Genomic DNA, 14,023 nt, shown 5'->3' with positions numbered 1-14,023 from the left:
AGCCCATCTTCCCTGAGACTTCAGGGTGATTTTTTGCCTTCTAGCCGCTCTGAAACAGTCAGAAAAGGTCATGACTTTAAGGATAATGTAATTTTTGTGTGTTAAGGTGGGAGTGACATTTCTTAGAGATTTCTACAACCCAGGAGAAGCCAGAAATCACCCCAGGCATTCTGAGAGACAGTTTTCAGGTGACACTTCAGGGACTCACTCCAAAGTGGTCACTGCTTGGCCCTGATGTGGTCCAGGCCGCAGAGAGGGTTCATATGAGCTGTTGGAAGAGATGGCCCCAGGGAGGGGCCTGGAAGGATAACATGTAATTTGAAGAAAGCAGTGTAGACCTGTGGGAGGGCCAGTAAGGGCCAGGCAGCCATGCCACATGTCGCCATGCCCCGTCCCCCTCTTTCCCACTCCAGGACATCCTCAGCCTGTGTTGCCTCCATCTCTACAGGCAGCTCCGCATGGAGGAGGGGGACACGGCACTCTGGTCCCCCACATCCTCTCATTGGAGTTGTGGATGTCCCAGAGGCATGGAGCAATGCAGCGGGCCCTCAGCACCTCCCAGGACCCAGCCTGCTCCACTCTGCACGTCCAGAGGTCAAGCCAGAATGGCCAGAGCACCTTCCTGCCAATGGTGCCCACTATCTTCATCCTTCTTTCACTGAGGAGGATGATATACCCCAACCCAAGTACTCTTGCCTGGAAAATCCCATGGATGGAGGAGCCCGTAGGCTGCAGTCCATGGGGTCACTAAGAGTTGGACACAATTTCACTTTCACTTTCACTTTTCTCTTTCATGCATTGGAGAAGGAAATGCAACCCACTCCAGTATTCTTGCCCGGAGAATCCCAGGGACAGCGGAGCCTGGTGGGCTGCCGTCTATGGGGTCGCACAGAATTGGACACGACTGAAGCGACTTAGCAGCAGCAGCAGCAGCAAGACAAAGACATTGACTTGGTTTCCAAAAGAACATTTATTTCCAAATTGAGGCCACAGAAACAGAAACTCCCCCTCCCTGACCTCTGCCACTCCCACTGGATAATTTCTCAGCCTCCACAATAAGACGCCTCTTTGGCACATAAACACTTCTAGAGGAGCCTCCATCTGGGGGCCCAGTTGAGCCTCCTGTTCACAGCTCAACATGTTTTAAGTGTGGTGCCTTCTTTGCCGCCTCCCCGGACAGTAGCTCGTTCCAGAAAGCCACTTCCTTGTTTTTCAGCTTCTCGGCTCCCCGAGTGTTGACACCGATCTGAACGTACCCTTCTCTATGATCATATACCGGCCAATGGGGAAGCCCCTCCCCATTGGGGTTCCTGAAACAGAATCAAATAGAAATTCACCTAAGCAATAGTGTAGTCCCAACAACCCTCTGAGATGGTCAGCGATCCTATGGCTTCATTTTTGCCAAAGGCTCATATGCCTCCAGAGACAGAAGAATGACATGTCTTGGGCAGCCGGTCCATCACAGGGAGCTCTCATATCAGAGGTCACATGGTGGGGTGTTTGACCATCACACTTTGGAAGCTCCCCCAACCCTGTCCCTTGTCCCTTCCAAACCCTGCTCCATCTCTGCTAGCAGCTCACCCATTCCGAGCAAAGTTAGCCCAATATTTCATCACCATCTTGCTGAGACTGATCTCCTCTTCTGATGCACCATCTGTGAGGAGGAGACAAAGCCATTGCTACTCAAAGTGTGGTTCGTGGGCAACAGCAGCCCTTGAGAACTTGTTAGAAATTCAGAAATGGGGCCCTTACTCCAGACCTACTAGATCAAAACCTGCATTGTAAGAAGATCTCGAGTTATTCAAGCACACTTTAAGCTTGATTGTCACCTACTGACACTGAACTCAGTGCAAGTCACTCAGTCGTTCGGACTCTTTGTGACCCCCATGGACTGTACCCCACCAGGCTCTTCTGTCCTTGGGATTTTCCAGGCAAGAATACTGGTGGGGGTTGCCGTTCCCTTCTCCAGGGGATCTTCCCAACCCAGGGATCGAACCCTGGTCTTCCGTGTTCCAGGAGGATTCTTTACCATCTGAGCCACCAGGTTCAGTGAAGGGCTGCAGTCGATCCATAAGCTGACTGCCTTGTTCTGTGCCTGCCCGACTGCCCTTCCCCCTTCAGTGTTTCAGGGACACACCTCAGGGTTGATGCTAGACTAACCCCACCTCCCAGGATGCTCTCCTTAGGGTCTTTTCTCAGTTTCCTTCACCCACACACATTTTCACAGAATTTGAAAAATAACCAAGCTGCAAGATCCCAAATAGTCATCCATCACATCCAGAGGCACAGCCCTGGGGTGTGTCACGCACAAGCTGTCTATAACTGCTCATGGTGAAGACATTAAAGGCCTTCAGGACATTTGTGAGAGGTATTCTTTAAAATATTACACTTTAAATATATTTAATTTAAAAAGATATGAGCTTTAAATGGATGGTTACATATACAGACACATTAGTCCTTGTTCAAGGTTAACAGCAGTCCTAACCTTGCTATCATTCACAATCTCATATGCTCTTATGAGTGTGAAGTGAGTGGTGGCCTTCTACCCCTGAGCAGGGCCTTGCAGGTGACCCACCTCCCATCTTGCTGATGCCCAGGTCTAGATTCTTAGAGCGACCATGGGTGAAGACCCAAGGATATGCATTCTCCATCATGTACATTAGAGCAAAAAAAAGGTTGGGAGTCTTTGTCCTTCAATGCTGTTTTGGTGAAAGTAAGACCTGGAGAGAAGGAGGAACTGTCCAAGGTCACCAAATCAAAACTTGAACCCCGATCTTCTAACTCTAAGCTTATAGTCATCAAAGGGCCATCACCTTTCAGAAATGGAGCCCCGAAGACAGAGAAGAGCTCATCCCCGTGGTCTCCTATCACCGTCTTTGGTTTCAGCTCTGCTAAGAAACTTGGGCGATAATGAAACTCATACATGTAGGTTGGGGCTCCAGCATCTGTAAGACATGGATTCATACACAGTTCATTTCAGCAGATGCATACCTGCATGGTGTCGAGGTCTCGAGAGGGCATGAGCAATCAGGAAATTGGGGGCACACCTGGTCCTGAGTGAACAGCAACGATAGTATTAGCAGCTGCCCACTGTGAGAACCAACTGCGTACCAGACGCTGTGTGTCCCTGCAGGAAGCCCCTGGTTATTAGCACAGTAGAGAAAGAGTTTGGGAAAAATTCTCTGACTTAAGGGTGTATTAGTGGTGGAGGTAGAACTAGATGGAGCCAGGTGTTTATTGAATGAATGAATAAATGTTGAAACTCTGAGGAAATTGATTCGAAATAACTATCATTATAGAGGCATTGGGTCAATACATGTAAATGTCTTTGCCTACCCATGCGTTGACACACTAGAACATCTAGATACATACAGTTTATGTACACAGAAACACCACTGTATGTCATTGATATGTGTGTGCTAAGGCGTTTCAGGCTTGTCTGAGTCTTTGCCACTCTATGGACTATAGCCCACCAGGCTTCTCTGTCCATGGGATTTTCTAGGCAATAATACTGGAGTGGGTTGCCATGTCCTTCTCCAGGGGATCTTCCCAACCCAGGGATCGAACCAGCAGCTCTTATGTCTCTTGATTCTTTTCCCCTAGTGCCACCTGGGAAGCCCACATTTCTTTGAGAGTGGGTTACTTTTCATTCCTGTGGAGAATACGGGCAGCACAACAGGTGCCTTCGATTCTGCCTATTTTTGAGCGTTTCCAGTGTTTTTCTCACCTACTAAGAGTGGAGCAAATTCAAGGAAATTCAAGTTGCTAGCCTGAAAGTACAGATACTGAAACACAAACCTATGCAGAAGAGGACAGTTTACTGCCTGTGTCCCAGGAAACCTCAATCCAGCATTTCCTTTTTGTCTCTCCTCTCACAAGTCTTGCTTCCTGCATGGCCCACGGAGTGTGCAGCAGTGGCAAAAAGGCTAAGGAAGGGGACAGTCCCTCTCTCCTGGCCTCTCTCCTCGCCTCCCCTCTCCCCTCTCTCCACTCCCTCTCGAAGCCCCAAGAAGGTGTTACTTATTCTGCTGATGCTTCAGCAGAGATGCCCATCTTGCTCCTTCAGGGCTAACTCGTGGGCCCCCACCTGGGGAGTTCTGTGCTTCGCACTGATCTGTTATGCCACACCCAGTGACTGTAATGGGGAAGGGTCAGGCCCCAAGGCAGACTGGTGCAGAATATCATAACTTCTCCCTGCTTTTTGACACTCTCACATTTGGCAAATGCAGAAAAAGGAAAATGAACAAAACGACCACTTATGATCGCACCGCTCAGAGAAACCTCTGCTAACATTTTAGCACTGATGTGTAAAAAATAAGGGTATTATTGGATATGTAGTTTTGTAATGACTATAATAACTTCTTTATATTATTAAATATTTGTCCACTCCATGGTGTAACAATATACACCACCCTGACAGGAGGATGTAGAATACTTTAGTTGCCTCCTTTTCCCACCCCATCATGTCACCCTTAGTTTAGCAAGAGGTGTTTTTTGGAAGAAACAATCCTCCCATGGTTCCATAATCCACGTGCTAAACAGGTGCTTCAGGGTCAAGCAGAAATTGTTGTATCGACAGTGTTTACTCTTGCTTCTGCCACTCTGAAGTGTTAGAATCAGGGGACATCCCTGGTGTTCCAGTGGTTAATACTCTGCACGTCGCCTGCAGGGGGCGCGGGTTCAATCCCTGCTCAGGGAACCAGGATTGGGTAGGCTGCATACTGTGGGCAAAAAAGAGAAAGAAACTCAGAGCCCAGCCACACAAGAAAGGCCTAGTGTGAGTGACAGAACTCAATTATGATAACCTCCTTTCCCTTCCTCCTATTGTTTGTGTTTTTTCACTGTTTCACCTTAAACTACTGAGATTTATTTTTAAAAAAATTCCCAGAATCACAACATAATCTTCACAGAAATGTAGGACAGAGATTTCAATAATAACACTTAGGAGCTACAAGAGAAGTAGGAGGTGGGAGAAAGCTAGTCATAAAAAATATGTAAACTGAAACAAAGTGATGCTCTCCTTTTTTTGGTGAGGAAGGACTGATATAAAATTGGCAGCATTGTTTTTATTCTTTTCATCTGACTATCCCAAGTGAGATAATGAAGAAATTTGCACTCCCACACACTGGAAAGCAATTTCACAAAATGTATCAAGAACATTAAAATGCTCCAACAGCCCAGATTAAGTTTTAAATACAACCCCAAGAAAATGATTGAGACTTGGCTAAAGATATGTGCACATGAGGCTGAGTATGATGCTGTGTGTAGCATTAAAATGAGCAGCCTGGCTAAATATCCACTAGGACAGGGACACTAAAGGAAATGTAATCCTTCATGCCACGAAATAATTGAGATTTTTCATGAAACGGTACTGACAGTGAGGAAATGACTACAATACAGTGTTCCGTGAACAACATAATAATTAATTGTAAAATTATACATAAGATGTGGAAAGATTCATAAAAGAAAATATGTCAAAATGTATAGCTGACACTTTAGGTGAAGGAATTATGAGTGCTGTATAGTTGCATCTGCACATGTTCCCTTATTTTCAAAAGTTTCTGCAATGGTCAGATCAATTCATGTTCAGAAAATGCTTTTTTTCTTTTAGAGTAACACGTTTTTTAATCAAAACGAGAATTGAGAGAACTACAATTATGACACTCTTCTTTCCCTTCCTCTTATTGTGGTTTGTGTTTTTTCACTGTTTCACCTTAAACTATTGAGATTTATTTAAAAAAAAAAAAATTCCCAGACTCACAACATAATCTTCACAGAAATGTAGGACAGAGATTTCAATAATAACACTTAGGAGCTACAAGAGAAGTAGAAGGTGGTTTATCACTTCCTGATAAACTCCAAGAAGTGCTGGCAATAAGACCCTGAATTCAAAGTCATGAGATGTCATGTACATATATGACTGAGTCTCCCTGCTCTCCATCTGAAACAATCACAGGATGGGTAACTGGGTACACTATAATATAAAATGAAAAGTGTAAAAAAAAGAAAGAAAAACAAAGTCATGAGAAGTCAGATAAAAGAAAGCTCAAGCCTAGCATGGCTGGGAGCGGCACGGACGCAGACGCAATACTACAGATCCGACAGACGGCAAGAGGCAAGACCAAGTACATGAAGGATTTGACTCCGGGAAGCCCCTGGTTGGTCATCAGGACCTTAGGAAGGAGGCAGTGGTAGCTAGCACCTCCAAATTACTGAATGCTTGGGGACAGAATATGTCAGCTGTAGCTACATTTTATTTGCTGATAAAGGCTCCAAATTTAAACGCTCCTAGCACGGTTATGCGGAGAGGTCTGGACCAAAGTGCCATCTCCTGGCTTGCGGACTAGGTGAGTGAGGCCTCCAGGAAAGGAAGGGTCCTGAGAGGAACTCAAAAGGTACCGAAAAGGAACAACTTTTCTCCAGGTGAGCTTATCCATCCCTGACCTCACACCCCACACACAGACTCGGGTCAGCATTGGAAGGTCCTGTGGTAGACACAGCACACACTGGTATAAACTTAACTTGGCCACAGACACTGACATTTACCAGACCATCTGCTCCTACTCGTCCGGTGCTCAGGCCCTTGACTTTCTTGGTCCCAGACGACACTCCTTTTTTATGGCTGCAGCTGGCAGCATGCGGGATATAAGTTCCGTGATCAAGGCTCGACCCCTGCCCTCTGCTTCGGAAGCACAGAGTCTTAACCACAGATCATCAGTGAAGTCCCTCAGACAACACTCCTGATCCTATGCTTGGCCTCTTGCCATCCCCGGCTCCACTGGCTAACAAACTAGTTGGCAGCTAGCTCTGACCTTGGAAGGCGTCCAAGACAAAACCTCCAGTATGTGCCCTGTGGCCCCACAGACTACTGTAATTCAGGGGAGGGGCCCCTGGGCAGAGGCTGTTGGTGCTTCCCCACGTTCTCTGCATCCCGGCACACTGGCCTCAGGTCTGCCTCCCATATCTGCAGCTCTTTGCCTGAGGTCTTTGGTAGCCAGAGACCACTCTGCCCATGTGTGCAGATGGGCAAAGCACCAGGGAATTAACTGCCCTTGGGAACAGCCTTCAACCGATGACTCATGGAATTTGGAGGATAAAGAGCCCAGCTCTCTTGCCGCTGACTGGGGAAAACCCTGAGCAGCGTCTTCTGCTGGTTCCCCAGCTCCAGGTGTCCATGGCGGACACTCGCTTGGCAGCACAGGGTAGACTGACTTCCTTCTCCATTCCTGTCACTTCTCCACTCCTCTACCAGGGTTACCTGGGGTCACCCCAGATATACTGCCTGCAGTTAGATCCTTTCTCAGAGTCTGCTTCTGGTGGAAACCAAAATAGGACAGTGCCCTGGATGCAGTCAGTTTTGGATGACCCTCAGCAGTTCCCACCTGTGTGCTTGTGCCGAGGTCTGGGCAGGAGTCAGCGATGGTGGCGTGGCGGGGACCTCCTCCTGCTCAGTGTGCGGGACTCACCTCTGTGGTGATGGGCCACGTTCACAGACGGAACACCAAACATCACATCTCCTATCAAGTCCAGGAACAGGCCTTTCTTTTTGGCAGGGTCGTCTGTCCCTCCTAAATACTTGTCCATGGCCACTGGAGCCAGTTGCTCAGGAATGCTCTTAAACAGATCGAGTGAAAGTGACCACTGTTAAAATTAAATACAAAATGGAGGCCAGACTTATCAATTATCTGTGCAGACAAAACCACTGAAGCCATGGAAACCAACTGTAGCTTTTCATACACATGAGCAAAAAATGTTGTTATTTTTTGTAAAACCCTCTGGCAATCACAAAGTAAACTTAAGTCATATCCCTAAAATGGCATGAGATAACCGCTTTTAATCAGTCCTCTGCCACCTGAAAAGTGCTATTGCAATAAGCAATCACTGCAAAGGTGAACAACTTCCTCATTTTCACTTTAGAAGCCTTGCTGCAACTTCACATCCCTGAGGTCCTGTGATTCCTGGCCTCTTACCAGGATGGGGTAGTACTGCCACACGAGTGATGTGGCCGTCTTCTGGTCCAGCTTGTCTTCAGAGAGTGGATATCTCACGAGCTGTTGAAACAGAGGTTAAGCGATTGTGAAATCATAGGCAATGGCAGGAAAAACCAAAGTGACCAAGAGAGCAAACTCCTGCGGGCTGAGGGCCACCGTCCTGGCTTGGTGGGCCTGGGCCTTTGATGAGCCGGGTAAAATCAATGCATCAAATGGACTTTCATATCCAGAGATCAAGGAGTGCAGAGAGAATACCGTGATTGTTAACAGAAGCTGCCCCGCTCCGTGTGTGTTCACACACACACAAGCAGATACACATGTGCATGCTCAGTCTCTAAGCCGTGTCTGACTCTTTGTGACCCCGTGGACCTTCCAGTCTCCTGTGTCCATGTGATTTTCCAGAATACTGGGGTGGGTTGCCATTTCCTATTCCAGGGGAATCTTTCTGACCCAGGGATCAAACCCACATCTCATCTGGCAGACAGATTCTTTACTACTGAGCCACCAGGGAAGGATATACATACATACATATGTATACACACACACACACACACACACACACAGAGTTAGGCTTAGAGCCCCCACAGTGGTCATTAAGGCATAAAGGGAAGGTTTCAGCCAGCCTAGTGTTGAAGTGGAAGGCTCTGGGGCAGAGGACACAGCCCCACTAATACCCCGCTGTGTCAGATAACTAAGAAAGCCCCAAATACTGCCATTATGATTCTGGTCCTTCCGTAAAACCTCTGAAATCGTGCTGAAGAATCACAGAACTCTGCACATAACGACTCCATCAAAACTCTGTCCTAAGAGGCTTGACCAAACTTCAGGACAGCTGCAGGAAGCTTAAGGCCATGTCCCCAGGATGACCGCAGGCCCCCTTAAAGAGCTCTGGGCTGCCAGGAGATTTTACTGTTTGTTTCAGCCAGCACCTGGTGATGGGCAGGTAGGTCCATGAAACCCGTCTTGAGCAGTTACTTTAGAAACCTTGTAATTTTAAATCTTATCTTTGCCCCTTTAGATGTAACTCTTCCACCCCAAACTGTTTGCTCAAGGACCTGAGAGCCATCTCTATGGAAAACAAACATCCAGGGGATAATTCTTGCTCTCTCCTCCAGTCCCTGTGAGACAATAAAGCCTAACTTCAGTGGGGGACTTGCTTCTACTTACACCACTGCCTCCTGTCATAAAGACAGAAGTTTGTTTCTTCTCCAGATAAATGCCAGCTAACAAATCCAGGTGGTCCAGTCACATGGACGATCCACCCCACCCCACCCCACCCCACCCCACTCCCACCCACTCCTTAAATAAGCTCCAGGCTTTCATTTCAGGGATTGGGTTCAGTTCATGATGGATCTTTTCCCTAGAACAGGGGTGTAACTGAATCAAATCTGTTACTAGTCACCTAGTGGCCTGCTTTGTTTATCTCTGTCAGAAGGGAAAGTACTTCCTAACTTTTGAAGTCAGTTTTGACCCAGGAAGATGCAGGCTCCTTTGACTCTTTCCGTGAGATGACTGAGGGCATGAGTCCAGGAGTGGGGCGGATTTGTGGAGAAAGCACGAAAGCAGCAAGCCCGAGGGGAGCGGCTGCAGGCCCCAGGCCTCGCTCTCCAGAACTCCCGAGCCCCTTGCCCTGTCCAGGCCTTGGGTTTGTCATCTGCCCAGTAATGATCTCTACCAGCCCTCCTGGAACCGACATTTCAGGATTCATGGATGGGAGGACAATCACAGAGTGTGTGGGGATGCGGGTCCCCAGGGCTACATCTCCCAGATGACAGTGCGGACCATTGGAGATGGTTTCCGTGGAAATGTCAACTTTCGTATGAAGGGGACAGCTGCCCTGGTCCCAGAGAGGGGTCTGCAGAAAAAAGCGTTCTGTGACCAGAGAGATGAGGGGTGATATGGCCACAGATGGGAGGGGTATGATGGCAGGGGAGACAACTCTACGAGGCCTGCGCTTTCTCACCAATGGCAGAAGCCAGCCAAACTCCTGCTTGTTGACTCCGATAATGTAGGGAACGATGTTGAAGTTCTTTTCAGCCAGCACCTCTTCTGGCAACTTTGGCAGCAGCACTCCGTCAACCACGGTGGGCAGGAAAGGATGGGTCTGGGGAAGAGGGCAGAGTATTGTCTGGGCCTCCCCTTCCAGCTCACACCCACATCCCCGTCTCCACCTGCCGGAGCTCACAACCTGCATGTGCTCCTGGCCGGTGGCCACACGCTCAGGGCTAAGTCGTGGACCCCAGAGGGCAGAACTGTGACCAGGAGACAGCAATAGTCAGGTGATGGGGGCAAAACTTCACTCAAATTGGTATAAAAATACATAATACAATGTGTATTTTATTTGAAAAGCATACATTAATATGTCCCTATGCAACTCTCCATCTACAGTCAGTTCTTGTAAGCTCCTCTCATAGGAAACCAGCCTCACAAGGAAGCCCCCCATTTTTGGGTCACCTTTTGAAAAGCTATAAGATAACTAACCTTTGAACCAGGCCCCCCAATGCTCTACTCATCCTCAGCCCAAGCACACCTTTCAAATCTTTTAATCACCCAATGCCCTGCCCAGCTTGTTCGTTCTCCCCACAGATCAAAGAAGCAGAAATGAAGAATAAGAAATTCACAGATGATCGGATCTCTCCCCTAGCTGACGCATCTGGAATCTCCCAAATATAAGAGCAAGATAACACCTAGAGGAAGACCAGGAGGAGTCTACCACCTGCACACCAGCCTGCAGGTGAACAGGGACGGCGACCACTCTGGACCCCTCATTCCAGGGATGAACTGAGGTGACTTCTCAGTTGTTCCTTAAAAGGTTTCATGGCCAAAGAGAAACTTGGTGGTTTTTGGGAGGACACTGAGCCCACCATCTCCCCAGATTGTGAGCATTCTGATTAAAGATCGTAATTGGCCAGCAGCAGGAACCCCTCTTGACTTGGTAACATTCTCATTATTTGTGATATTTAAGTTCTATAAAGTCACCATGACTCTGATACAGTGAATGCTGAGCTGCTGCGCCGGCGAAATAAGGAATCGGGTTCCTGAGAGCCTTTGGTCACATTATTTCAACCTTGTTCTGTAAATGTTTCTGTTTAAGGATACTTTATGTAATAAACATTTCTTGCAGATAGTTAGTTATATGTAATATTTATTGATAATGAAACACCAGTCAACAAGGGCTCAATGTTTTCTTAGCCTGGAGAGGCTGCTGTTGGAGTTTCCTGTGAGACTGGGTCGGGGGTGGTGTCCTGAGGACTGAGACTCATGGCTCCTTTCCCCACAGATCTGGAGACAGTGCAACTTGCACAGCCAGTCAACCCTGCAGCCCCCAGGAGACGATCCGGGCTCCTCCTGAAGGCTTCTGAAGAGCCCTTCACCCAGTCATCTCCAGTCCCCACAGTGGAGGTTTCTCATCCACCTTCTCCCAACAGGGCGTTTTTAGGAATGTATACAAGACTAGGGGCTGGCTGGCAACAGGGACAGAGAGTTGATGATGGGGAGCAGTGGCCTGGGGGTCGGGGAACAGGTTCTGGTCCCATGATATGGTCATCCTAGCTGTGAGACCCAGGACGTCATAGCCCCTCTCTCAGTGTCAGCACTATAAACACTAGGGTTTACTAAGATTCCACATGAAGAATTCTTTCTTCTTCTCTAATCATTAACTGAAGCTTTGGTATTAAGACTTAAAATGTGTAATCAAAAACCAAAGTCCTTACCTCTCTAGGGTCTCCATATAAATCAAGTTTGAAAAAGTTCTGTGAAGACAAAGACAGAGGTTGTGGTGAGGAGGCTTCCTGGGAGGAAAGCTGACCTCTGTGAGCTGTGCCAAAAGGTACCAAGGGCTCCCTCCTGGCGCCACCCTGGCGGGGCTGAGAGGAAGCGGGCAGGACACCCTCCCCCGGGCACCAGCACAGGGAGCAGGTGTGGGGTGGGGGAGGGGGCGCTGCAGGGCACTGCTGCTGGTGCCTGCCCTGCCCTCCACCCATTTCCCCTTCTTCTTCCTCCAGGCAACAGCACCCCGATTTTCCTTTGGGGGACCCCCTGTTCCCGCTCTCACTCCATGATTCCAGGCATCTGTATGTGGCCTCAGGTGCACCAAATCCCTGAATACAGGGACTACTGCAGGGGTGGACATGTGCCCACGTCAGTTCAATAGAGTTTACCCAAATTTTTGCTGCAATTGTTGGGAAATAGGGTTTCTAAAGAGATAATATATAAGACTAGAGTACTGTTGCTGTCTTTAACCTCCCCAGGGGACAAATCTGTCTGAGAGTGATGCCAACACCAAAAGGTAAAAGCTGAGGGATAAGGACAGTTTCTTAATCACATCACATGTGCGTCCGGACCCAGCCATGCCTGAAGCCATCCACTCCTAGGCTTGTCAGTGAGTTACCTGAAGATTCTGTCCCAGCATATTCCTTTCTCAAGGCACTTTGAGATGAGTTTTCTTATCTTGCTTTAGAAAATCCTGACTCATACAAGCTGACTGAAATTCAGCCCAGCCCATACTTCTCTTTGTTGTGAGTCTGCCAAGACTGTACTAGTTCTATTGTGAGGCTGAAGCTAACAAGCCTGACCTTGTAAGGGGAAATCCCATTAAGGGTCCCTCCATTATGTGTTGTAGGCCTACAATCCAGGTGTGTGTGTGTGTGTGTGTGTGTGTGTGTGTGTTTGTGTGTGTGTACTGGGGAGAGAAGATAATCCTGGAAACACTTCCACATGATCTCAGAAGATCTCAGAAGAATAACATGGACTCTTAGGTTCTCTGGGTTTTCCCAAAGTCATCCAATCACCCCCTAAATAAGGTGGATCTCTTGTGCCACATGGAGTTTTAGAAAGAAATTTATACAACCAGAAAACAGTTGTGTTTATCTTTGAGCACAGTGGTCACCTTATTTGAGTCTGAGAAACCAAGATTCAAGGCTACTTTGGACTTAAACCATGGAAATAGAGCAGAGTCCAGTGCTGGAATATAGCCCCCGGGAGTCCAGGAGTAGCCTCAGGATTCTAGGGTCCAGACAGAGAGTCCAGGTTCTCAGGCTACTCCAACAGTTCCCACTGGCTCTAAATGTGTTCTCTGGGTATCTGTCAGGCTGTAACTTCCTGTGATGACCCACCATCATAGCCATCAATCCCAAATGTCACCTTCTCTGTGAAGGAGCCCTGCTTCCCCTCTCTGTACTCCCACCACACTTAATCCACAGAAGTCTATGTGCGTCTTTCTCCTTGAATAGTTCCTTGTAAACAGGGACTATATCCAATTATGTCTGCATCACCCACTCTGTTACCTCTACCCATACACCTAGCAGAGGGGATGGATGGATGGATGGATGGGTGGATGGGTGGATGGATAAATGGATGCATGGATTGATGAAACTGATCACTATGTGGAGTATGGATGAACTGGGGGGATTACTGGGCAGATGGATTACCCAGCGGATTAGCTGATGGATGGTTCACTGATTTTACAGAGGTGGGTGATAAAATAGATATATAGATGACTGGTAGCAGATGAATGAATGTTATAGATGAGTTGATATCGGACTGATGAAAAGATACTGATGGATTCTAAATCATCGATAGATGGACAGATGTATAATAAGGTGATGAATGAACTGATGGATGGATGAACAGGTGGATGGATGAATGGGCAGATAAACAGTTATGACAGAATGATGATCGAGGCAGACATGCAGAAAGTCTAGGAAACTGGGCTACCACTGGGTCATAACTGAGGTGGTTTTGAGACAAGTTGTGGCAAGCTTTCTGAAACTATTTGTTCTACATAACCCCATTCCTAAAATTCAAGGTGGTAACTATCTCTGAGCATACGTAATGTTTAATTTCTTAAAAATATATCAGAAAACAAGATTGGAAAAGGTAAGTTTTGATAAATATGAGGGGTCATTGTTCAGTTGTTCATTTTGTTATTTATTGTCTTTGGTAACATCTGAGATATTCATAAAAAAAAAAAAGAAAGAAGGAAACATTCGCTTTGAGATCCAGAGGCTGACACTACTCCTGGGAGCTGAGAA

At 47.4% G+C, this 14,023-nt stretch overlaps 1 protein-coding gene across 1 annotated transcript in view; it reads right to left on the bottom strand.

The window, feature by feature from the left end:
• Positions 1-1,126: 1,126 nt before the first annotated feature.
• LOC128063463 (liver carboxylesterase-like) overlaps positions 1,127-14,023 on the bottom strand; it is a 33,510-nt gene continuing 20,613 nt past the window's right edge. Inside the window, exons 9-15 of the mRNA XM_052656232.1 lie at positions 11,705-11,743; positions 9,955-10,095; positions 7,971-8,051; positions 7,467-7,614; positions 2,814-2,945; positions 1,582-1,654; positions 1,127-1,310 (exon numbers count right to left, since the gene is read on the bottom strand). Of these exons, the coding sequence (XP_052512192.1) occupies positions 1,127-1,310; positions 1,582-1,654; positions 2,814-2,945; positions 7,467-7,614; positions 7,971-8,051; positions 9,955-10,095; positions 11,705-11,743 (798 nt within the window). The remainder of the gene's footprint in view (positions 1,311-1,581; positions 1,655-2,813; positions 2,946-7,466; positions 7,615-7,970; positions 8,052-9,954; positions 10,096-11,704; positions 11,744-14,023) is intronic.

Source organism: Budorcas taxicolor, chromosome 18, assembly GCF_023091745.1.
Source record: "Budorcas taxicolor isolate Tak-1 chromosome 18, Takin1.1, whole genome shotgun sequence".
NCBI lineage: Eukaryota > Metazoa > Chordata > Mammalia > Artiodactyla > Bovidae > Budorcas > Budorcas taxicolor.
The sequence above is the reverse complement of the archived record's forward strand: the minus strand, read 5'-3'. Positions and strand labels throughout refer to the sequence as shown.